At 44.3% G+C, this 22,564-nt stretch overlaps 7 protein-coding genes across 7 annotated transcripts; 4 read left to right on the forward strand and 3 right to left on the reverse strand.

The window, feature by feature from the left end:
• Nucleotides 1-2,766: 2,766 nt before the first annotated feature.
• PHALS_07490 (longevity-assurance family protein) lies at nt 2,767-3,970 on the reverse strand (the record flags this gene model as incomplete). Its single annotated transcript, XM_024720963.1, has 3 exons — nt 2,767-3,152; nt 3,230-3,567; nt 3,648-3,970. 3 exons carry the CDS (start codon nt 3,968-3,970, stop codon nt 2,767-2,769), a joined length of 1,047 nt encoding a protein of 348 aa, XP_024586110.1.
• A 2,143-nt stretch (nt 3,971-6,113) lies between these two features.
• PHALS_07491 (uncharacterized protein) lies at nt 6,114-6,631 on the forward strand (the record flags this gene model as incomplete). The annotated part of the gene is made up of 3 exons (XM_024720964.1): nt 6,114-6,219; nt 6,457-6,554; nt 6,623-6,631. The coding sequence occupies 3 exons, from the start codon at nt 6,114-6,116 to the stop codon at nt 6,629-6,631; spliced, it is 213 nt and encodes a 70-aa protein (XP_024586111.1).
• A 3,692-nt stretch (nt 6,632-10,323) lies between these two features.
• On the reverse strand, nt 10,324-10,655 carry PHALS_07492 (uncharacterized protein; the record flags this gene model as incomplete). Its single annotated transcript, XM_024720965.1, has 2 exons — nt 10,324-10,442; nt 10,523-10,655. 2 exons carry the CDS (start codon nt 10,653-10,655, stop codon nt 10,324-10,326), a joined length of 252 nt encoding a protein of 83 aa, XP_024586112.1.
• A 2,031-nt stretch (nt 10,656-12,686) lies between these two features.
• PHALS_07493 (uncharacterized protein) lies at nt 12,687-12,954 on the forward strand (the record flags this gene model as incomplete). Its single annotated transcript, XM_024720966.1, has 2 exons — nt 12,687-12,760; nt 12,825-12,954. The coding sequence occupies 2 exons, from the start codon at nt 12,687-12,689 to the stop codon at nt 12,952-12,954; spliced, it is 204 nt and encodes a 67-aa protein (XP_024586113.1).
• A 4,388-nt stretch (nt 12,955-17,342) lies between these two features.
• PHALS_15232 (uncharacterized protein) lies at nt 17,343-17,921 on the forward strand. Its single transcript, XM_024720968.2, has one exon. It carries the CDS (start codon nt 17,619-17,621, stop codon nt 17,844-17,846), a length of 228 nt encoding a protein of 75 aa, XP_024586114.1. The 5' UTR covers nt 17,343-17,618; the 3' UTR covers nt 17,847-17,921.
• A 1-nt stretch (nt 17,922) lies between these two features.
• Nucleotides 17,923-19,284, forward strand: PHALS_07494 (uncharacterized protein; the record flags this gene model as incomplete). The annotated part of the gene is made up of 1 exon (XM_024720969.1): nt 17,923-19,284. One exon carries the CDS (start codon nt 17,923-17,925, stop codon nt 19,282-19,284), a length of 1,362 nt encoding a protein of 453 aa, XP_024586115.1.
• Nucleotides 19,285-19,362: 78 nt separating this feature from the next.
• PHALS_07495 (uncharacterized protein) lies at nt 19,363-22,104 on the reverse strand (the record flags this gene model as incomplete). Its single annotated transcript, XM_024720970.1, has 1 exon — nt 19,363-22,104. The coding sequence occupies one exon, from the start codon at nt 22,102-22,104 to the stop codon at nt 19,363-19,365; it is 2,742 nt and encodes a 913-aa protein (XP_024586116.1).
• Between the last annotated feature and the right edge of the window lie 460 nt (nt 22,105-22,564).

Raw genomic sequence — 22,564 nt, forward strand, 5'->3', positions numbered from 1 at the left:
TCCACTTTAGCACTGCGGTTGCAAGTGCAGTGGAGGAGATTCGCCACAAAACGCATCACGCGTTTCGTCTGACTATCTAATTGCAGAAGGTCAGCGACAGGCATATCCCAACTGAAATTGTTTTAATCAGATTTTTCATTAAATTTTACTGAATTTTCGCTGTAAAGTGTGGATCTCTATTCGATACAATGGCCAGCTGCAAGCCATGTTGGCAAAGCTTTTTCGTTGACTAGATCGGTCATGTTTGCATCGGTTACAGGTCTCTTGCAGCAACGGAATGAGCCATCTTTTCATATGGTTCTCTTATGCGTTCTTACTGGACATGTCTTTTGTAAGGCAAAAATCAAGATCATCCTGATGACCGTCAGACTGGCCGCAGGCTTGGAGAGAGTTAAATGCTCCGACATGTTTTAGACGTGCGCACATATAGGCCTTCCACTTATACATTCTGGATCACCACTACTTAACGCTCACAGAGCGCATGTCTTCTTTTTTCCGGATTGGCCACCCAGAAGATTATCATGTCATTCGTACAGATTTATTCCTTTCACAAGACACAAAAAATCATCAAGTATCAAGTGGTTCAGAGCTGTAAGACATCAAGCCTTAGGATAGGAATAGTAGTGTAAACGTGAAACCTCGGGCGTCAATATAGTATTCATACTCCCTACTTTTTCAGAACATACAAGATATGTAAGGTACACAAGGTCACATTACTTGCCTCGATGCAGGCAGTGATGCCAGAGTTTTTGTCCACTAAAGCTGTATTCGTGAGACTTAAGTTACTGAGAAAGCGAATGCGATAATTTTCATGAGATGCCGTGGTCCAAAATTGAGACTTATTGCGAGAAAATTATAGTAAAAATAGCTCAAACCCCACAACAATTTTACGCTCTTGATCATGACATACAGCACTGGGCTGAGTGACAGTCGACAAAAGTGCTGGCCATGTTTATATAGCTTTATTAAAAGTCAAGTTCCACACGCACGAATGCGCTTGATCAAATATAGTCATAACTATAGGAGCGCCACAACACCATAAAATGAACAGTAGTCAAATATGTCTTGGGACCGGTCCAAGTACCAAAATTAGTAGAAATTACCAATTCAAGCTTCATAAAAAATAGAATCTTACATCATGTCACTACGCTGACTGTTCTGAGACTAAACACCTTTGAAAGCGCATTAGATTTCTGGAATGCTCTCTTGTCAATCTAGCACCATGTTAACCTTCTATTGCATGTCATCGTGACTTCTTTCCCAGACGAGAATATCTGGATATGTCACGACGCCATTAAGCTTAAGCACAAGCTGCTATTTGGTGTCAAGCTGTTCATGAAGTTGTTGTTCGAGGCGCTTGATGCTCTTCTTGCACTTATTTCGGTTAGGAGACGGATGCATTTTGGTCCAGTTGAATTATCGAGCGCCCGTCCGTTTTCAGAATTATCGAGCGCATCTAAGCGGCTGGTCATATTTCTTTCCATCCGAATTCCCAAATTGACCCCCATTGACTAAAACATTGCAGATGTCATTATCGGGCGTGTCCACCGAAACCCCGATAGCGACATTTTCAATTCAAATGCGCTTTCCATTTTATAGTCCAACGCATGCAGCGTCAAATACGAAGTGTGCGTTTAACAGGTTAAACAAGCTTAACCGGTCTCCAGTTTCTTAGAACGTGGAGATTTGTTCCGACAAGCCGCATTTGCTACTAAGACGCTTAGTTCATGACCAGCTGTATTAAGCTCGACAAGTTCGATGACTTGACCGTTGCGACGTACGTCAAAATTGCTTGAGTTGTCGTTTCTCAGAGAGAATGCCGACTTTGATCAGAATCCTGGGCATTTGCGAGTGCTGACGATGGTCTACCTTATTGCTGTCGATATACACTAACAGCAAGCTTCAAAACACTCCCATACTGTAATTCTATTCTTTAGAAATTACACGAATTTTGCCCTGATTGAAATTGTTATCTATGTCTGGTGTAATGACTGGAACTCCAAGCTTATTGCGTGGTCAACAGATAGAGCTGCGACAACGACTGGCCACATTATCCGACCTGTAACGAAGGTTTCAATTGTCGCTCCGGATTCTTTCGTTCGATTTTGGTAAGCTCTGTATCAAAAGACTTAGTAAAACAACGCGTTTATTGCCGAATCAGTTTATATAAGATGATATTCCATCTTCGCACAATATAATGAAACAGTGATCGATTCTGATCGACATGTCCGACCCTACCTGGTACGCGATAAATATCAATATATCCGAATCAATATAATGGTTTGATTTCATCTTGCGCCATCGCCGCTATAGATGTAGCAGCAAAAATCGCGCGCTTAGAGCAACAACGTCGAAAAATACCTTCACAATATATATACACACATTGATTCTGTCTCGCAATTTGCTAGCTTCATTGTCATGTCATGGTATTGTTGTGTTTATGGATGGCACGTTACTCCAAAATGTTTCGGTAACGAAGATTGATTTTTGAGATAGCGAAGTATCGCGTTTGAATTTGCCATGTATGAATGTTATAAAGTGATTTGCTGTTTTTGTGTTCGATTTTGAAACTCAAACTTCTCCCTGCACATCTATAAGTCATCTTGTGAAGACTAGTTGTCCTTTTCCGTGGGTATCAATCTGTCAATAAATCTTGCCCGATTATAGGACTATGTATAGGTGCGTCTACGTTACCAGGCTCTTATAGTGACTACTCTACTAAAAATGGGAAAAATAGCTACGCAAACGTAGCGCCGTCGTTTATTCTCACTCATTCTTCGTTTTGCTGCTGGTGTTTGCTGTCGTTGGTTCAGGCATTGTTTTTTCATCTTCTTTGTGAATTTCTTTCACATCGGAGCACTTATCCTGGATGTCTTCAACCAAGCCCTTGCGGACCAAAGTATAACCCATGACTAGGAAAAGACCATACCAGTACACATGCAGCACAAGAAGCATGCAAAGCAATGCATTTCCCGGGTGTAAAAAAATACCAGTAACATGCGGGCTGACCTCAGGAATTACATAGATAGCATTGTAGATCAAGTGGACTGGATACACGTATAGCCGCGTGTAGGCCCAAGAGACCAGGAGCACGAAATACATGGCCACTATTAATGGAGTGTTACCCGTGTCCACAACAGATTTGATTGCATCTGCTTCGACAGTATTGACAAACAGTACAACGCGCGATCAGTATTGGCAGTAAAAAAACAACAACATGGACACCTACATCCTGTCACGTCACCAATGTCGTGGGTGAATGCTGTAAGTGCTCCCATGGCACAGTAATTGGCAAGATATGAACCTCCAATTAAAATAATTGTAACCAAATGGTGCAGAAGCATTTCAATAAAGTCGTTTCGGATGGGGGAGAAAAATAACATGTACAGAAGGCTATGGAAATGATAGCCAAGCTGTACAAAATAATAGTACTTCAGAGATATTCCTGGGGCTTCGTGTAGATTTAAAAGAGCTTCACGAATAGCACCCTTGCCTCCGAGCACCGGTGGAAACCACTTTTCGTCACGCATGATGTAATATCCAGCGACCGTGATAACAGAAAAGTACCTGAAACGAAAATGATGGGTAAGAAAAAGATTCAAGCGTCTGCAAAATCCTTTCATCTACAGAATGCGAGTGCGTCTCACATGAACTTAAATAACACCGTGGCAAAGCGCTCGACGCGATCCGCGTGTATTCGCTTTGTGGGAGACAGCACATTGCGACCAATGGGTTTGGCTATCTTTAAAAAGACAAAGCGTAAGCCAATGATAACGAATGCGAAGCCGATGCCGATGAGCCATTCGCTAATGTGTGGCATGTCCGGGTTCGTCTGAAATTCGGGGATAGTTGCCCGCATCTGCGTCACTCCATACAGCTCGAGAAGCACTATTGGTGCCAGTGTGAGTGTCAGCGCTATGAGTACGTACTCCTTTGCACTCAACAGAACTTTCATCTCCGTCGCGGCCATAGTGATTGCAGGACGTTGTTTGACAGGGGGTGGTGAAGTTATCAAACAGCTGTTTTATCTCTCATTGTGTACAGGTACATGAACACCAACAATCCGTATTAGTGTAGCCCACACAAACTTTCATTATTACGCTTGAAGGAGATAATTCCGGGCCTCCAAAAGCAATGACAACTGGTTGACAGGGCCGGTAAGCGATGTAAATGTGTATTTAAGTTTGCTTTATAATAATAGAAAAAGCTTTCATTCCTGCTATAGCATCTCTTGTAGGAAAGGCTGCGATCGAACAGACGTTAGTGAAAGAAAGTGTGCAGTTTTTAACCTACCAGCGATATAACGGAGTAGTTAGCAATTCTTTGCGAGATCAAATTGAATATGTTGAGTATGAAATTTTTCGTGCATGAGCAGTTTGTGCCGCAGCCATGATCTCCGATTCGAAGGTGGCGTCCTTCGACTGCAGTAAAATATCCGCTCTATATATATTACAACATAAAAATACAAAGTGTGAAGAGAAGTAGTGCTAGCAGATAGTCAATTACATGACAATGAGTACTGATAGCAAAGGTTGATAAAGCCAAAGCTAACATCAAACTTTAATCGGCTGATGACAGTGACGCTGTTGGGTCGCTGAGTCCATGAGTTTCCGGAATTATTAAGCCAAGTGAACAATCTTTATTTTGGACACAATCGTTGGAATGATATTTTGGGCATCACTTGATCATTTATGCACATCAGTTTAGTGACCCAAAATCGGGCCGATATATATCTGAATGGGATTTGCAATCTGCGCAAAATTTGTGTAGTCTAATTTTATCATTTTGACGCCAGAAGGATCTAAATTAATTTTGTTGCTTCAATACTGATGTGGTATAAGTCTAAAAAAAGTCTGGATGACTTGTGAAGAGTTTATTCTATTTACTATGCTTCAGCTTATAAATCAAACCATATTTGACATCGAATACAAAAATAAGACTTATTCGAAAACTTGCTTAATTAACGCTTGATTAATGCTTATTTATTATTAATTCTTCCCAGACTCGCGATTTCTGAATTGACGATACTTGAACTTCTAGAGCCACAATATATATTGTGACCTATGCAGTTTACACTCATTGAAGTTAATTAATTATGTGTAAAGCCCGTGTAAAAGACGACATGGAATGGTTGAACTTGGTTTAGAAGAGCTAAATTGGGGCACGTTTACACAACATTGAAAAATGCCTCTTTTGCCCTACAAGGTTACCATTTAGCATTACTTCGAAAAATAGTGAGGGTTTGGCATATCAGCATGGTTCGCACTGAACTTGCGCAAGTAGTTGGCTAGACCTAGCTAGTCCCGAAAGATCAGAAGCACTAGTCAATCTTCACTGGCCTATTCCCTCGCGGAAATAGCGAACTAACCGGCGCCAAAGCCAAACTTGTCTATACAGGCGAATAACAATTAAGACCATACACTCGAACAGCACTCGCAAGTGCTCAATGTGGCTTTAACATCCAACTTCCGTGCACTACACAAATTAACATGCGTGTATTGTCAAAATAGGTTTGTTCGTACATCCTCTTACTAAACATACTCTTCGTTTTTCGCGTTCAAGGAAGCGTCAGACGCGAAATACCGTCACCGTGATACAGATCATTGTCGTGACGCATGGGATTCAAGTCACTTTCATGACGCAATCCCAATCGAGAGAAAATGCGCGTATAAGATTTCTCGTTGCCGCGTCGGAATCGTAGTTTCCTTAAGAATAGATGTCCTACTCCTCGCACAAAGTGCTCTGCGAGTTAACTTGGTGAAAGATATTCATCACGTCAGCTTCTCTTCCGGAGTCGACCATAGTTTTACGGTAACCTCACCTACTTACTTTTTTTCGCACATATCTCCTAGAAATAATACGTATGAGCTTATGTAGGAGGTAGTGAGGGTAGACTTACAACTTCCGAAGTTATTCTGGTCACTTGATTCATGGCTGCGTAATCTTTTTGCCACTTGCCTGTCTTGCTTTACTACTTCGCACTGTGGGCTCGGAAGTGCTAACTTAGCGTGCTGTTGTCGACTGTGTCAATGCTTATCTTCGCCAGAGATCAATTCACTAAGGAAAAAGTGAACTGTAGTGCTATGTCTACAGTTTGGAATTCTCTAGCCAGGATGCCGGCTGAACGCTTTTCAAGATATGTAACGGCTTACCGTATTTATGAAGTGACTTTGTATAAGGGTAGCCTACACCAGAAATCTCAAACTACCTCAAAGCATGGTAAATTTTGCATGTAATTGTAATTTGGAGCACAACTTTCGATTCGCAAGATTAGTTGGGATGGGGTGGATGGAAAGGCACGCCATGCCCTGTTAAACTTAGCCATGTTTAGTATGATAAGAACGAACACTTGGCTGCTTATTAGTTTCGTGGTATACAAAGAATATAACTATACATTCTTACACTGCATCTTCCCATCACTTTCGAACTAAATGTTTAAAGGGTCGATCAGCTAAGCGGCGCCGACCCACAGAACCCTCGCAGAAAGTCGTCAACGCTTGGTAGCCACGGAACAGATTACTGGAAATGTGGTCAAAGGAGCCAAGGTGGAACGGGTGCGACAATCACTTGAAATGTTGAAGCTTATTGTCCATAACTTTGACCGTCGGCATAAACTCATCAGGACATGTAAATGCTTTGGTATATTTAGAAGTGTTGTGCTCATAGCAGCAGCGAGCTAAAAACACGAAGGTAGTAAGGAACAGGCGGAGGGACACAGAAAAATTGCTTTATTTGTGGACAGCTGAGACGGAGACACATTAAATACTTCGAATCCTCGAATGGAGAGTCTAGAATTTGATAGTGTGGACTTCTGCTTTGGTCTTAGATTTGAGTTCAAATTTCAATTTCATCCTACGTGGCTGTAAAGACATGAGGATGGGTCAATTGGAAGTACAACGACAGTTGCCATACATTCCTCTCATAGCAAAACCTTGGAAACTACTTCCATCTCTGGTTAAAAGCAGAACCAACTTTGACGCGAGTTAAGAGATTTATGTGTTGAACCAAGGACAGTGATGCGGAACCAGGCTCAAGTTGATTTTAAACGGATAGTTTACACGGTCAGTTGATTCACAAGTACTCAAGTAGTATGTGTAAACGGTAGCGGCATTTGTTTGATACATCAAAAAATGGTAAAAAGTAGTTAGACCAATATGTAGAAACGCCGAAAAGCGATGGGCAGCTTCAGTCGATAATTTTCTAGATAGCACCACGAAAAAAACTAGGGTTCGACGATACCCCCCTTCCTGACGATTAGTACAATAACGGATCAATATGACCTCCTTTAAGTGTGCACTACCAGATAAGCGTAGACAAATCCGAAATTTATTTGTATAGAAATGCTTACTACACGTAAATCGTAATGTGTTTCTTCAAAATCTGAGAGCCTCATGATTACCGTTTTAGCATGATTGATTGCCGTATACCTCGCAACGAAAAAATCTTGATTTTTTCTGCGGCGCCAACTAATGCACAGAGATTGAGCTTGTATGCTTCACCCAGGAGCGACATTATGCTCTTCCAGCTAACTGAGTTTGTTTTTAAAAACCACTTATACATATACCTAAGAGTCGGATCATTGCGTTGTACGTATCGCCTCATCGATTGGCAAGGTCACCATCGTAATTTACAAACAATTCATGAGGCAATTAGATGCGAAATAATCCTATACTGCACATAATTGACCGGCTTGTAGCTAAATTAAAGGTATACTGGACAAACTGTCCCCCCATACTTTGCGAGAGATGTGTGACAAGGTCGCTGTTTCGCAACGACATATGTCGAATAGCTTAAAAGTCAAGCTGGTGTGTCCTGAGCTTGGAAAGAGCTTTATTTATCGCACGAATCTCCCTGCCTTGAACACTTTAATTCTTCTTTGCCGCTCTAAGCTCAAGAGAATTAAACAGCTAAGCTTGAGTGGTTACACAGCCCGTGGCAAGGCCGGATAGTCGTAGACGATGTAAAATAGTTGATTCAGATTCGATGGATGTTAACGTATATATTACCTATTTAAGTGCGTGAACGAGGCGATGCGGCTTAAATGCTTAAGTCGTCAGGCTGTAAAGTAGCGCTGGTGCATTTCAAAGTTCTTGGGTCATAAGCAATCAATCCGAATCAGGAATACTCAATTCTGTAATAGAAATATTACTGGCCAACATGAGCGGTTGGTAATAATCATAACATAGGTCGAGTACGGTAAACCAGGTGCAATTGCAGATTATTACATCTTACCCAGGAAGCGGTGCTCGATCCGGGAAAATTGTCTGCATTGAACTTATTATAAGCGTGCACAATTTGCACCATATCGTATATCTTTTAACTCTACTAGCCGACGGTGAGAAGGAAGCCACTCTCTCTTGCGAAGCGTGCTTCGTTTTTTGCGCGGAATATAGAGCAATGACGTCCCATTATCTTTTCGGTATGGACCATTTTTGACGCGTGTTTTGCTAGAAACCTGGTAAAATTGTTGACGAATTTTTATACGAGGGTAACATGCGTAGTGGGTCTCTTTGCACCACGTCATTCTTTTCATCCAACAAAAGATAATATAGATTTGTAAAAATATTAAAGATTACTCTCGTCAGTATTTGCGAGTGTCCTCAACGACACGTGCATCCATCACGAATAATGAGTTCAGCTCGTCCCTTATCGACCGTATCGTTTTGGTGACTTTATCGTCTTGCAACTTCTTGCGAACCCCATTATGCACAACTTTCATAGCTCACAAGAGCCTCTACCGGAGGTATTAAATGATGATCCACACCACCATAGGACAACCTCGCTCGCTTCATTCACGAATTAATTTTCTTCTCACCTTTAAGCACTCCGATTCACTGGCACATCACAGGCTGTGTGGATTCATCGAAACCGCTACGATGAATCATTTTCATATCCTCATTTGCGTCTCGTTACTTGAGGCCTTATATAGCTCTTTTCACATTGTTTGCACCAGCTCTGCTACATAAAAAACGACATACAGTTGCTCTTGCTTATCTCCACTAGACCACGCAAAAGAGACCCCAACTTAGGGCGGCAGACAAAGACGTCTCGTCAGAATTACTCTTTGGGGAGCTCAGCATACCGTTGCACATTCCTACCTCAGTGAAGATACCAACTGGAAATTGCGGTATACGATCGCTTCTTGCTGTCGTATCTAACGACTGCGGCTTGCTGCCGCTTCTGTCTCTCACACTTTGCTTAATACGCTGGACAACGCCGGTGGTGTACATTGATGATCATGATCATCAACCCTTGCACCGAAGCTCCCTTTATAACCACTCCAAAAGCGTATCTAATTCCTAGATTTGTTGAGGGTTTAATCCATAGAGCCCCTACGATAAAGAAGCGCGTCAAATATACATTTTCGGCCTTAGGTCGATTCATGGCGCAACGCGTTCAAGCTACACCACACCTAGAATGAAATCAAGCTTCAAGCCATGGTAATAAATGAGACAGTGTTCAAAGCTGTCAATACTCTCAGATCTAATTATGCGATTTTAAAAAACCTTTGGCAACATCACCAAATTTTCGCCGCATTGACGCACAAAACATTTCTTTGCATTTGGTGACTCAAAACCTTTACTACGGCCTTCTAACTTTGACACTTCCGCATTGCACAAAGTTGCTCGACAGTTTGTCAAATCTATTAGAGCCTTTCACAGCTTCCCAGTGTCAGGGACTTTGATGTTGACAGCAAGCAGCTGATTTTGTAAGCCCACACTTCTTATTGAGTGTACCACAAGGCTCCGTTGACCTTGGCCACCACGAGGTACAGCAGATTTCACTTGTCATCAGATGACCGCCCAGCAGCAACTCGAACTCAGCACCTCACTGCGAAAGTGTCTCATCTCTTCAATGTCGGACGATAATGCGTGGGATTTCGACCCTTTAAACGTCCCAGCCGAGAAAACAAGGGGACGCGCCTGGCGCAGATACTTGAACTTTCGCAGATGTAACATCTGCGAGTACCAATGAGGTGTTAGGTGGTTATATAATGTCACCCTTCTGCCTTTCATCAATTCTTCTGCGCTCGTAAAGTCTCCGCAATTACCTCACCCTAATCAACTCTTGCGCCACGCTAACGGTGCTTCGCATTGAAATACGACTTTCACCGCATTCTCGAAAACGTTGATGAAGGCGGATGGTTTCTTATCTGAATCTAGGAGTTGCTACCGCCTTTGGACGATATCTGCCGCCAACGCGTTAATAGGGATTCTCAATATGTACAAAGCTTGCGTGATTTCGACTCTCATGGCAAATTAGCACTGAGTTTCTCATCAGGCGGTGGATGCACCGGAGACATATGTCACGGATCATTTGATATTAGGAATGCTTCTTCCACATGGGTATCACGCGTAAGAACCGATTATGACGAAGCTTCATAACTTGAAGACCGCTATCGCGATGTGGTGCTGCTACGTCTAGATCAAGACCAAATTCTTCTGGGAAAGAGAAACTGTAATGCTCTACTGACTCTGATCATTTCTGTCCTCAAAGTGCTGGACGCTTAGCATAAGTAAACCACTGGCAAAAGCCAGTTGCACTTCCATCGACCCGAACATTACTATGGGTATTGCACTAGCTCGTTCAAGTAGCTGGTGAGCGATTTGAAGCCTACCATCACTACTTCTGGCCCTTGGGATCTGCCATCGCATCTCGACCAACCTCCATCTATACCTAGGTTTAGTCTATTGAGACTCGGTCGTCCGATTGATGACATGATTTACCAAGTGCAACGAGGACTCTAAGCACTTGACACAGTGAAAACTTTGACTCAGAGAGGCCGTTTTACAACGCACAGAGCTTGAATTCCCAGAAGCGGCACCAACAGCCGCTTGAATCTCATTGTATGTATTTAATCTTATTTTATTTCCAGAGTGACAAGCAACTGGATATCCGTGATGTACTGCATAAAACAGCCAGGAAAAAATCTTTACTCGCATAATTTATATCACCGTTCAAATGAACAATCGTCCGCTGAGTATGTATTTCGCAAGGAATGTGTCATAATTGCCCTGCCGCTATTCAATCTAAACATAACTATACCGGTCGGCACCACTCGGGGTCCTCTTTCAATCATTCGTGCAGTCCGTTAAGATTTCTCAAGTTTTCGTCCAGAGAATACTTTGCCTATATTATGGAAGAGCAAAATTCATAGTGCTTAGCCTCTGATGTATGTCATAACCGTGCACTTGTGTCAGGCTGTACATGTTCAAGATACTGAGATGTAGCAGCAATATGTTGATCGAAAATTAAGCTGGCAAGCTTTCTGTCCTAACCCTTCCCCATGACATTTTGTCGCTATCTGACCCAGAGTCTTTCGGTTGCTGGATTAGACATGAACTTTGAAAGTATCACTGTGACGTAGCTTGCCTGGATAGAAGTACGAGCATACGTTTCTCTGTCGTCTAAGTGATTAACAGTCTGTTTACAGGCTCAAAAACGATGATGTTCAGGCTAGCCCACATGATGTTAGGAAAACACTGTTTGCGTTTCTGACAGGATCATACACGTTCAGATCCACAGTGAGAGTTAATTTAAGGTAAAGGTCATTGACATGTATTACATGGCCTTGAATTATTGAATAACCAGTCAAAGCAAGAAAATGACGTTGGTCAGTATTGCCGGGAGACAGTGCGAAGCTCCAAGAAGAATCCGCTGCGGTATCTCTTCCGTGTTCACCAAACTTTCTGGATATTAATAAAAATTGCGAAGCGATCTAAGGTCGGTGCATCAGGTTACACGTACCCAGCGTATAACGGATCTACAAGTACTCTTGTATTAATAAGCGGGTCACACAAGTTGGTGTAATCACACAATGGTGTGGCTAAACCGTAACTAGAAGCCATCACGTGGCTAGATTGCCAGTGTAATGCATATTAGTCAGGTTTTACTATTTTAATCGGTATTACTATATTACTTAGTAAAACCTAGGGTCTTAGATGTTGGCGGATCGTCCGCGACTAATACAATTAAATACAAGTTTAATTTTGAACGGAAGACCGTCTTTACCGAGGTGAAAGTTTTTAAGTACTTTGGAGATAGCGGATTACGATTCGCTACGCTCGTATTGGTTCTTGTAAAGAACGTAAGGTCGATGGCTTAAGCTTAGGTTCCCTTTAAGCAAAGTGCTACGGCGGCCCCGCTGCAACCTTAACGATACTGCAGCTGGTAATTTAAGCGCCAAAAAGTTCTTAAAGCAACATCAACATCCAACTTCCGCAGACTTGGCCCGGAAGGAGCTACTGCGACTTTTTTGCAAGCAAACTACGACTTTATCCACATCTTCGCCCTCTGCTTCAAGATCATTTGGCGGCTTTAGCTTAAGTTTCTTCTGTTTCTCAAACATTATCTGCTATATCCTTTCGTTTATCAAACGAAACCATTATGTACAGATCCTTTGACTCGACTCCAGTATTTACACGCGTCAAAGAGTCTTTTTGTGGCAACCAAATGCACGAAGTACACGCTCGTCACAACGATTAAACATAAGACCAAAATTATGCGTACTATGAAATGGAAATCTTATTGTGAAAACTCCCCAACTCGTATAATTATTCTCGCTCCCACAACATCTACCACATGCCACCCGAAAGGTCCTTACTACGGCATGCAAGGTTTCACGTTCTGATGTTCAGCATGTGCAGGTATAATTATTGATTAGTGCAAGTATATTTTCAGTTGTCATGTTAAAGCAGCGAAAACAGCGCTTAATCGTACCGAAAATGGATCCCATAAACAGGAAGCAGCCAAAAAACATGTTTGTGATGCTGCTCTCGTGTTAAAAGCCTGCTTTAAGTAAATTGGTGGTAAAGCGGTACTAGTGCTTTCTACGTGTCATTCAATCGGCTTGTGGGTTTGTACAACGGTCAAGACGAATTGCACCATACGTTCGAGAAGCATGGTGAACGAGATATAAAAGAAGCCTTTTCGCGGATTGGTAGAGCACTGTGAGCCTTACGCGAAAGCAAAAACGCTTTTCTACGAAATCGCAGCTCAATCTGTCGGATCAAACGAATGTATATTGGTCAAGAACAAATGTGAGCAGCTGAATAGAATACATACCAGGATCAAGAAAAAAGTACGGCTTCGATAATAAAAAACAGATCTATCTACGCTTTTGGCGACCGCCAAGAAGGGGTTTAACAGGAGCCACCTGCTCGGCGAAATTCTCAGCTATCCGGTTCGCACGTTCTTGCTAAGACGCCCATTCAAATGCGTCTTGGTCTTGTGACAACAGACGAAGATGTCGTCGAAGGTCTGTGCATATACCTGGTGGGGCCTGAACAACAGCGTCACAAGATGATTGTATGTTGCTGGTGTATTTGACAGCCCTTAAGGCATCACCAGTAACTCCCAGGACATGCTGATCGGAGTACTCACCGCTGCAGCAAAATATCACTCGCTCTCATGAGCAATTGGTATACCCATCGACCAAGTCGAGTGCGCTGTTCTTTGTACATTCCACCATATTCTGGAGAACAACCTTCCTAGGAATCGGCGTCGGTGACGGAATGATGGCAGCATTAATTTGTTGTAAGCATGAACGATACGCCACTCACCGTTCAGCTTAAGGACACAAAACTTGGGTGTCAGATGGGGAGACTTGCTCACACGCCCCGATCCTGCGTCGTGCTTCGCACGGAAAAAGGCGTCAATGACGTCAAACTGCTCCTCGGGCAAGGGCCATTGGCGTGTTACGTACTATTCGGTTCCAGGAATTAGGTCGATCTCTTGACGTACACCTCGGTTCGGAGGTAGGATCGACGGCGAATCTTTGAAGACGACGTCTTGAAAAATCTTTACCAAAGGATAGTCCGAATCCTTCAGGACCGCCGATCCATTTTGTGCGTTCAGCACCCTCTTGGTGTTCTCCAGGACATATTAATCCAGAAGCGACGATGAGTTAATATCCTCGTACGGTCGTATAATAACTACTTGGGTATGTCGTCTGCCTTCAAGGCCGCCGAACTCTTATAAGAACATATCGTCCAGCTCAAGATGAGCGCTCACCGCCGGAATAGCTGCGAGGGTGAAGTCGCCTTCCTTTTACCGTTGACGAGGGCGTATAGCTGTGCGCTATCGTGCGCTATCGTTTACAGTAGACACACCCTGAGCCAGGGTCAACGCCCGGCGTCGCCCTTGCCTCTCCACAGAAGTTTTGCGTCTCGACGAGACAAGTATGAACACGCACTCAGCGCCGTCCATTGTCCCCGCCCCCTGCTCCGCCGAAGCCTTGATAGAGCCTTAACACCATCCGACGAAAAGCTGCTGGTTTTGCAGTCCTCGTCCAGCGGATAAGGTGCAACTCCACCCGCATCTGACGGGCCTTGCCCAAGATGCCTCGGACCTCGTCCGACCATGTCACTCTGGGCAGCAAATGCTACAAAACGTGACCAGTGCTGCCACTCCACGCGCATCTGAAGGGCCTTGCCCTCAAAGCCTCGGTCCTTGGCCGACCATGCCACTCATGGCATACAGCAACTGCTTTGATAATTGAGCAGCGCTCAGTGGCTGACGTGTCACTCTACATTCAGCCCCCGAGCCATGCTCGGGACTTCTATCCAATAGACCTTCGGTCGGACACACCGATATCCAGTACATAGACCGCCCGGTCCAGCGTCCGCACCAGTAGCGCTTCTGCTCCATAGCAGAGATGGGTTCATGACCCACCAAAGGTCCACCAGGAAACGTGCGCATAGCGCCCAATATCTTCGTCCTCCAATCGATCCACGGCCTATGGTGTTCCAACCATGCCATACCAAGGATAGGGTCATACCTTGAATCCGAGTCTAAGGCTAAGCAGTGTTTTACGCTATCGTAGTCAAGAAACTTGATACCGAGGCCCACAGGGGCCCTTGGCTTCGTAACACAAGTCCACGTCGCTAAGCGAACAGTGGCGGTGTCACTTATCCGCGCTTCCAGCGCCTGAGCATGCAGCTGACTTCCTTCAATCGTGGATCGTCAAGCATAGGATTGCCCGACGCCCCGAAATCGAAAAGGATCTTCCATGGCTTTTCAAAGCCTTTAACGGTCGCTTTTACGACCAGCAAGCCCGGCTTGCATGTTCCGTGTCCAAGAGCACGGAGCTCTTCGGGGCTGGGCCCTGCTGCCCGCTACCTCTTTGAGGCTGAACAGACTCAGTTCTTCCCCAGTAGGGTGCCTTGCGCGCCTGGATGTTGTCGATGAACCAGACTGGTAAGGATCGGGACATCGGTTCGATGAACCTTGGCGTCCCTTGCGCTGGTGACAACCAGTCTAAAGGTGACGGGTGTCTCCACAGACAAAACACTGCCGGGTGTTCAAATACTGTTCGGCAGCTCGGAAATCTCTCTTCTCTTTCTCAGCAAAGCTGAGATCTACTGGCTCAGGCCCGCTCGACGAGCTCTGAGGGTGTGCAATGTAACCAAGTCGTGCAGACTTAGAGTTGAATTTGGCATTCAATGCATCATTCTCCGCTTCTTTAAAAAAAGACGGATGCACACAGAAGACTTCCATTCTGACCACGCCAGTGCGTAGGCTCTCCATAAAGACGGTCACTGTGACCGCCTCGGGGAGAGGATCGACTGCCATCCGACAATGAGAGTTTGCAACTCTAGGGCAAAGTCCACAAATTTCCTCTTGCCTTGTCGGGCGGCAAGGAAACGCGATCGCACGCGATATTCTTGGTCAGGAAGGGAGAACACAGAACACTTGTAACAGCTGCAGCTTCAGCTCCGTCTAGGAGGGAACTGCCGCTTCGACCGAAGTGCGCACGTCAGTGTTCACTCTCGCTCTCGACCACCAAGCTTGGGGATAGTTAGCGCTATGCGGTGTTACTCGGTCTGGAGCATGGCGGATGCCATAGCCACCTCGGCCTCTCTCACCCAAAACTCAAGATTCTCACCATCGTTACCCTCGAAGGTCTACCATGAGCGGCCTGGGTCGGAAGGAGTCATCTATTACCGACGTTGGCATCATGGACGCTGTAGACGCCGATTTCTTCTGTTTTAGGTGCTTTAGCCGTGCATTTTCATAGTTTGAAAACGCCTCTAGGCGTACGCTTATCGCTTCAGGTCTTTGCGAAAGCAAGGTGTTGTACATCCCAGAGACATACACTTCTGAAGCCCGTTCTGCATACACTGGGGTAAATAGGCGAATTTCTCCATCCTCAACGAGAATCAGTCGTACCGACTCATGATGCAGGTTGACTACAAGTGCTTCCAAGTGCAGCGGTACTACCGCAGCTCTTTGCTTGGAGGAAGCTAAGCTAGGGTCACCTCCCTTACGTTCTATACTAGAACCAGTATGAGTGTAGCGGATTGCAATCCGCTACCACCAAGAGTTTCCAAACCGTGAACTCGAGTCAAATACACTCTTCTGTTCAAAATCAAAAACTGAATTCATCTGTTCGATTTGCGGCAAAACCGCCAATATCGAAATCTTTAGGTTTTCCTTCTTAAATAGTAAAATCTAATGTGCATAAATACTGGCAGTTGCGCCACGTAGTGGCTTCTTGTTACGATGTAGCCACACCATTGTGTGATTACGCCTTCTTGTGTAATCCACACCTTTGTACGGTCACACCATCTTGTGTGACCCACCCTTTCATTCCAGGATACGTGTACTTCCGTTACAAACCGCTGAGTTTTCCGTGTAAATTTAAACGTCACTCCATCTCATAGTCTTACCACTGTGGGCTTTACTGCTATCGTGGCCGCCATGATCCTTACTCCACATTGTGTAGTGACACCAAAAAGAAGAACAACAATCCATCGGATGTGAGGTGCTGTGAGTTGTGACGCTTTCTCGACAGCTTGGTCGGTCTCTTCATGCTTCGCAAGATTAAACATGATTTGTCGATCTATTTACAGTATATGAGACATCAATATATACATTGCACCAATGAATGCTTATTTTAACCTTGTATTTCACTCGAAGAGTAGTCGGATGTCCATTTTGAAACGGGATTACACGTACCCTGGTAACAGGGGGTATGTGTCACACGAGATGGGCATGATGTTACTACACCCAAACAAGAATACAGTATGTGGCTGGGTAGCCAGTAGTTATGTATGTATTTAAATTTTACTATATATAATTAGGAAAAGCTATACATTTAGAATTAGGCGGCTTTGCCGCAGATAAAAATAAATAAAAATCAGTTTTGGATTTTAAATGGGAGAGTTAGTTAGCCTTGGGTTAAGGCAAGAATTACTCTTGGAGTAAGCGGATTGCGATCCGCTAAACTCGTGCTTGTTCAAAGTATAGAACGAACAGTCGGTGAACTAAGTTACGATTCCTCAAAGCGCAAAGCTACGGCAGCCTGCTGCATATTTAGTCGCATCAAGTGCCATCACAGGCGCACGTTCCGATTTCCAAAGTCAAGTAAGCTTCCTTTTTCAAACTCAAATGCCGTTACTACCAATGATCTGGGTTTAGATCTGAAAAAAATAAGAGAAACGTCGGACACATTTTACAAGCCTGTTAATCAGAGCTTTACCGAACTGGAGAAAACCGGGATATAAATCGGCTGCATGGCTTTGTTGCTCGCGGTGCCAAATAGACAAGTGCTAAATTGGTCACTAGGTTAGCTCGCCCAGAATTATCTTGATGAAAAGGCCGCCGTGTAAAAGCGGATGCGGTATTCTAAAGCAGATTTGCTTTACCCCCACATGTTACCGAGTGCACTTTTAAACGTTTTGAACCACGGCGAAGAGACGAGTGCTGGTGGACGGATACAAGAAGTCAAGGTATATGTCTTATGCTATTTCACAAGCGCCATATCCGTCTTCACAGATGGCAAGCCTAGTACAATTTCCATCACATACGGCGAACCGACATTGCTAACGAAGCTTAGGATCTAATAGACATTTTGCAACACAACTCTTATGTTATGTGTTTAACAAACGCTTAACGGAATTATTTTGTGTATTAAATACTATGACTTCAGCAGACAATAACGAATGGGACGAGTGGGAAGATAGCAGCGCTGCGTCGTCCCCACGATCCCCAACAAGCTCTTGTTTTCGTGACCATGAAAATAAGAATGAGGCGCAATCCACAAGACCTGACTCATGTTCATCTGATTTAGAGGAGTGGGAATTCGATTTGTCAGAACTCGAACAAGAGATGTCGACTCTTGCTCCAGCTGCCTGTGCAACGCCGTTCAGCATGTCAGACGTCGCTGAAAGCAGCGAAGAGAAGATATTTTTATCACTGGACAGGCTTCCTTCCGAATTGCGGGTCAATAATGAGCGAATGCAAATACTTGAGGCTCTAGCATTGGTCGCACATATGCACGTCATATCCGTACGGGATCGCTTCGCACAGCTGCAGAATAATGCACAGAGCACTCACGATGAGATAAAAAGAATTACTTTGGAGTTGCAGCAGCTGGCTGGAGATTGGGGACGTCGAGAACTATTGGAGACGACGTTAGTGGCCACAGAACGCCGACAACTCGAAGAAATGTCGGGATTGTTGCATAATGCTATGAGTGCTGACCACGAAGATCTGACGCTGTTTCAAGAGGTGGTGGAGCAGCTATTTGAAGGGTTTCCAGATAAAAAACTGGTGCTATCCACAAACTGGCTAAAGGATGAAAGAGAGATGAAGGACGAATACAAGACGGACAGCTATATTAATCAGATACTGGCCATCCGCGATGATGTAGCGTCAAAGACTAGCCGCATACCAACATTATCAGAAGCTGAAATTTTTCAAGACGCCAAGGACATTGGACGTGATGAGCTACTGATTAATGGGGAACGTGTAGAAGGTAAAAGAGGATACGATGCAGTTGTCGACGCCTTGCAGCGTGAGTTGGAATTTGTCCTGGCACATCAAGTCGGTAAAACGCCGGAACAGACGCCCATGGAGGTGAGCAATGCTCTTCATTCGGTAGCAATGGCAGTACTGCATGCATGCAATCGAACAGAATCAGGTGGGTGCTCGTACGAACTACTGACTAAATTTCTCAGTAACCACGAGGTGGATCGAGTTCTACTTCGACCTGCGTCAGCACGTGCTACCCCGCTTCAAATTGATTTGGATGTTGGCCCATACTTGGAGACTATATTAAGCGCAAAGGAACAAATGTGGGCTTTTGGTCTTCGTGTCAAGCTTACAGCAGTGACGTGGTATCTCGTGTGTGATGCAAAAGACCCGTCAAACGAACTATACGAGGTAGAAACTACGTTTTGCAACCGACTTGCCTTCCCAATTGGACTAACGCCATTTCATCCATTGGACAATATGCGCAAAGATTGTGGTAACGTTGCTATTCGCTTGGTGTCATTGTAGCTAACATCCCGTTGGCAAGAAAGTAAATGAAGGCAAGAAAGAATGATATTAATATGCGACTTTACATTGTATTTCCATTTACAAAATGCACACTCCATTTCCATTCGGCGTGATCATGACGATACTTGAGTACCGCGTTTCAAGTGGATCATTATACACACTATCCCATGAACTACGAGCACCATTTGCCGTCGAAATAGAGCTACGTACTTCATCTGAAATTGTGGCACTAGGCTCGATTTTCTTCATGTACGCAACAATGGCAACGATGGCGGCACAACCTGCTAATCCAACTAAGGCAAAAAAGATTGACGTGCCAGAATCGGACTCTCCTGAGATGTCCTTGGCTTGTTTAGCTTGAGCCTCCTGGCTCACAGGATTATTTTTGCTATCAGACGATAAAGCTGGGGACGGGATAGTCGGAAGCGTTAAGATATCCGGTTGTGTAGATTTGGAAGGATTCGCTAATTGTGGAGGTGAGGTCCTTTGTGGCTCTATATCGCCCACGTCAGGATCGTTCATGTGACTCAGATAACCAGCAGCAAAGTCGTCTAGGCTCCCTGACAACTCTGCCCTTGATCCTGATTCGTACTCAGGAGTAGTCGAGAAAGGAAGTTTATTCGGCATGGTCGACGGCTTCATTGTCATATCAGACGATGCAGGTGGACTCTTACTAACTACTGGCGTCTCGTTACCGTCAAAGTGATTTTTAGCTGATTTGTCTTCGTTCTCCAATATACCAGCTCGGTCGTTCCTATTGGTCTCTTCTTGAGTCTCCTTTATTTCCATATCGTTCATGTCAAACTTGCTGACTTCAGTCTTCTCTTCCTCTTTGTCCAAAGTCTGCTCGGTCGGCATTGTCGTCGGTGTCACTCCTGGCGGCGTTTGTGACATTATCGGCTGATCGATACTGGTATCCCTTGTATTACTCACGATTTGAAAATTTTCGGAAGATAACAGTGGTGTACCCGCTTGAGTGGGGGACGCAGAAATGAGTGCAGTATCTGTCGCCATCGTGTCGATTGCTTTGTCTGCCATAATGTTAACAGCCGTATCGGGTACCGTGCTTAATACTGCGTCAGCAACACGTGTTTCCTCTTCCATTGCTGAGGATGAATCGTCAGTCACCGGGTTTAGCTTTAATTCTGCTGCAGACTGAACAGAAGGCGTCACAGGTGCCAGAATCTTATTAGTTACACTGCCAATTGCCGTGTTCGTCAACGTATCCATCGTTTTGTTGACAGCAGGTGGCATCGCCTTTATCACACTAGACGGAGTTTTAGTCACAGTGTTGGCTGTCAAATCAGCTGTGTCAGACACCGAGCCCGTGACTTTGTTGACATCAGGTGATGATATGTTTGAGATAATAGGTAAGACCGACGTGACCGTTGTTTCAGTCGTATTTGCTATCATGTCAACTCCGGGTGTTGCTGGCGATAAGTCTCCTGTATCAGTCACCACCTTCAATTTCGAAGTCACAGGCTTTGCGATCGTATTCGTCGATAAGCCTAACGTTGATCCAGCTACGTCGGTGACCGTGTTTGTTGGCGCAGGTGCAGATATCGTTTTTGCCGTAAGATCATACATATTTGCACTCGAGACTTGGTGGGCAAGCGGTGATAGCGTGTTCGATACAGGAGGCGACACCAGCTTTACTGATGATCCGATTGGGTATGCTGCCGCGTCCAGTAAAGGTGTAACCCTCTTGACGATGGAGGATGTTGCATTTGACACCGGTTCTGATGTAATTGTTGCTGTCTTGACCACTGTTTCGACAGCAGAAATCACAGGCTTGCCGATTGTGTTCGTAGCTGTGCTTGTCGTTGTAATCATCTCATTTGGAATATTCGTCACCGTATTGACGCTTTGTGTAAAATTGGTTAACGTCGTACCTGACGTGGGAGTAACAGTATCGACAATGGATGGTACACTTGTTGATGTGGTATTTGTTATTGTAGTCAGAGATTTCACCACAGAACTAGTTGTTTTCACTGTTGGGTGTATCGTATGATTCACTTCTTGCTCAACACCATCTCTGGTCGATCCCAGACTCATGACAACGTCATTCAGCTTGGGGCTGACGATATGTGTAGCACCCTCCAACTTCGAGGTGACAGTATCGAGAGAACTATCCACTGCTGTGTAATTTGACGTTGAAACTCCCTTTCGTGTCACATTATTGTTTTCAAAGCTTACAATTTCAGCTTTGACATCCACATTTTGTGTCTCAACTTTCACGTTCGAGCCTTCCGTACCTTCAGCATTCACTATCCTTTTTAGATCTTTCATCTGGGTCAAATCTTTAGTTTCGATTGTATCACCCGCCATCGAGTCCAGAGCGTCAACCACGTCCGATGTCATATGATCTAGCTTTGAATTTACAGATTCGTACTTTGAAACCAGCTTCTGTGTTTCATTTAACGACGAGCCCGCAGAATTCTTCACTCTCGGTGTCGTTGCAACGTCTTTTGTGAAGCTTTTAGTGCTAGTCATGGAAATCCCATCATCCAGTATCCCGTGCTTTACTGTCTGATTGAACGTCATTGTCGATCTCGCCGGTTGAGTCTCATGGTCCTTCATACCTCCTTGGTCCAACACTTTTGCATCTATGTCCGGCACTATTGACTTGATCGCCTTTGTCTGCTCCTTACCATCACTCGAATCGATCTTTAATACATGGGCGAATGCTTTCTCCTGCTGCTGTGATATTTGCTCTCCCAATTCCAAATTTATAGCACCAACAAAAGTGATCATACCACTCTCTTGTGCATATGTCACTATCACTACTAGACAAGTTAACGTGATCACGCCACGACGCATTGTCGTGTTGGGTTAACCGTCGTGTTATATGGGAAAATACCAATCTTATGTGCAAGATCGGTAGGATATTTAAAGCTCCGTGACAAGGTACGCGCACAGGGCTACGCGTGGGTACTGTACTTACGGTGGAAGTGGAAATGGCTCAAGAAGTCAGCACCAAACGTCGGACCTAGTCGCAATATGGTGTGATCTACACAATGTTGGGTCACTAAAATCAAGGTAAACCATGACAGATGTCTGGTCTGCTTGTACCACTATCAACTAACAAACGAAGATAATCTTCTCATTTAAGTAACTGTACGATAAACATAAATTACTTCGGCGACTTTATCTCAAGAAGCTGTCTATAAATACAGTCGTTACCTGCTTGCCGTTATTGATACGATGTAATAAATTGTCACTCCACTTCTTATTTCCCTGTTTCAAAATGTTTGCTATTTAAGTCTGATGGTGTGATGCA

The sequence above is a fragment of the Plasmopara halstedii genome, assembly GCF_900000015.1.
Source record: "Plasmopara halstedii genome assembly, contig: Scaffold_3109, whole genome shotgun sequence".
NCBI lineage: Eukaryota > Oomycota > Peronosporomycetes > Peronosporales > Peronosporaceae > Plasmopara > Plasmopara halstedii.

Excerpts from the sequence above, each read along its gene's own strand:
- PHALS_15232 (XM_024720968.2), top strand. The coding sequence starts at position 17,619 with ATGCGGTATTCTAAAGCAGATTTGCTTTACCCCCACATGTTACCGAGT.